General features: G+C 58.5%; 1 protein-coding gene across 1 annotated transcript in view; it reads right to left on the bottom strand.

Annotated features, from left to right (window-relative positions):
• Nucleotides 1-1,203, bottom strand: part of fam43b (family with sequence similarity 43 member B) — a 1,252-nt gene extending 49 nt beyond the window's left edge. Inside the window, exon 1 of the mRNA XM_048240445.1 lies at nt 1-1,203. This exon is cut by the window's left edge and continues 49 nt beyond it. Coding sequence (XP_048096402.1) covers nt 43-1,038 — 996 coding nt within the window. The 5' untranslated portion in view covers nt 1,039-1,203 and the 3' untranslated portion in view covers nt 1-42.
• Nucleotides 1,204-1,691: the final 488 nt, after the last annotated feature.

The raw sequence follows: 1,691 nt of genomic DNA, 5'->3' as shown, positions 1-1,691 counted from the left end.
GGAGCAGGAGCGAGGTTATCCGGTCCGCTCTCTCGCCGCCAGTCACAGGAGTGTGCTGATGGTGATCTGGCCGTCCTCCGAGCAGCTGATGGTGCACTCGCCCAGTCCGCTAACGATTTTCCGCACGTCCCTCTCAGACAGCTGCGCTGACCCTCTGTCAGTCACGTTTTTCCCTGTCTCCTTCACCACATCTTTCCCTTCATCATCCTCCACCTCCTCCTCCTCTCCATCCTCTCCTTCCTGCTCACTGTCCTCGTCCTCCTCTTCCTCCTCCTCGGTGATGGAGCAGAGGCGCGTGGCGCTGCTGGGCTTGTCTGCGGGCGGCTGGTAGTGGCACTGGCCGTTGAGCAGCCGGCGCCGTGGCGCCACGGGCACCATGCCCTCGCCCAAAAGCTGCTGGCGGCAGTGGCGGAAGTCGCTCTGCCTCTTGAGCCGCTTGAACTCGCTGAAGGAGGACGAGGCGTTCTGGAGCAGGCTGAGGGCCAGCGCGCGGGTCTTGTCCGCCTTGGGCAGCAGCACGGCGTGGCAGCGCAGCACCACCGCCTTGTTCTTCACCTGGTGCCGGTAGATCCAGGCAAAGATCTTGGGCCGGTAGGCCTCGGCCGCGCAGTAGGTGATGCGGCTGAGCGAGAACAGGTGGCTGGGCTTCTTGCGGCCGCTGGCGTCTGCGCCCATGCGGATGCCGTGCGGCCCCACGCTCAGCTTCAGCTTGAGGCTCTGCTCGCCGTAGTTGCTGTGCTGCCAGATCTTGGCCACGGCCTCCTGCACGCAGTCCTCGCCCTTGGCCAGGATGGTGACGGCGCTGCCCAGGTAGCGGACGCTGTACGCCGGCTCCTCGCGGTTGAGCTCCACCTTCTGCCGCTTACTCTGGAAGACGCTGGCCAGCCAGTGGAAGGGGCAGTCGGGTCGCAGGTCAGGGCAGGAGTTCAGCAGCGAGGACAGAAGCGAGTGGTAGGTCAGTCCGGCGCCCAGGCTCTTGGGCTTGCTCTTCTCCTCGTCCTTCACCAGCACAAACTTGCTCCTTCTCCAGGGCAGCATGGCTACAGCAAGCCAGCGGTGGAGCGGGCATGAAGCCCCTCTCCCTGTGCAAGCTAATGAGAGAGAGTGAAAGAGAAGGAGTGTGTGTGTGTGTGTGTATGTGTGTGTGTGTGTGTGTGTGTGCGCGCGTGCGTGAGTGTGTGTGTTTGTGTGTGAATCGGGGAAAGGGAGAGACAGAGCAGAGAGAGGAAATTCTGCCACGCACTGGAGAGAGACTGAGAGAGCGGTGAGCCTGAGCCAGTCAGTTCCACCACTCGCTCCTCCTTCCTCTCTCCATCCTCCTCCTCCTCCTCCTCTCTCTCTCTCTCTGTCTCTCCCTCCCTCCCTCTCTTCTTCTCTACCGTCTGGCTGCATCACTGAGAGTGGAGCAGTGCTTGGAACGCAGCCTGGTGCTTGAGCATCCTTTGCTTAACTCTTTCATCCCTCAGTCCCTTTCATTTCTCCCTGCCCAGGGAGTTTTCATTTCCAAAGCAAAACATTTGACAGTAAATTGAGAGCATTTTATAGTTTTATTTTGATCTGTGTGCTCCTAGGGTTTCTCTAAAATATAATGAAATGAGCTGTTAATTTTCTAGTCTATACATTTCAAAGAATAAGTTTTCTTGAAGTAAATGTGGCTGTGATTCTCAAAGGTGCAGTTCAATCTACACCGA

Source organism: Alosa alosa, chromosome 4, assembly GCF_017589495.1.
Source record: "Alosa alosa isolate M-15738 ecotype Scorff River chromosome 4, AALO_Geno_1.1, whole genome shotgun sequence".
In the NCBI taxonomy this organism is placed as follows: domain Eukaryota; kingdom Metazoa; phylum Chordata; class Actinopteri; order Clupeiformes; family Clupeidae; genus Alosa; species Alosa alosa.
The sequence above is the reverse complement of the archived record's forward strand: the minus strand, read 5'-3'. Positions and strand labels throughout refer to the sequence as shown.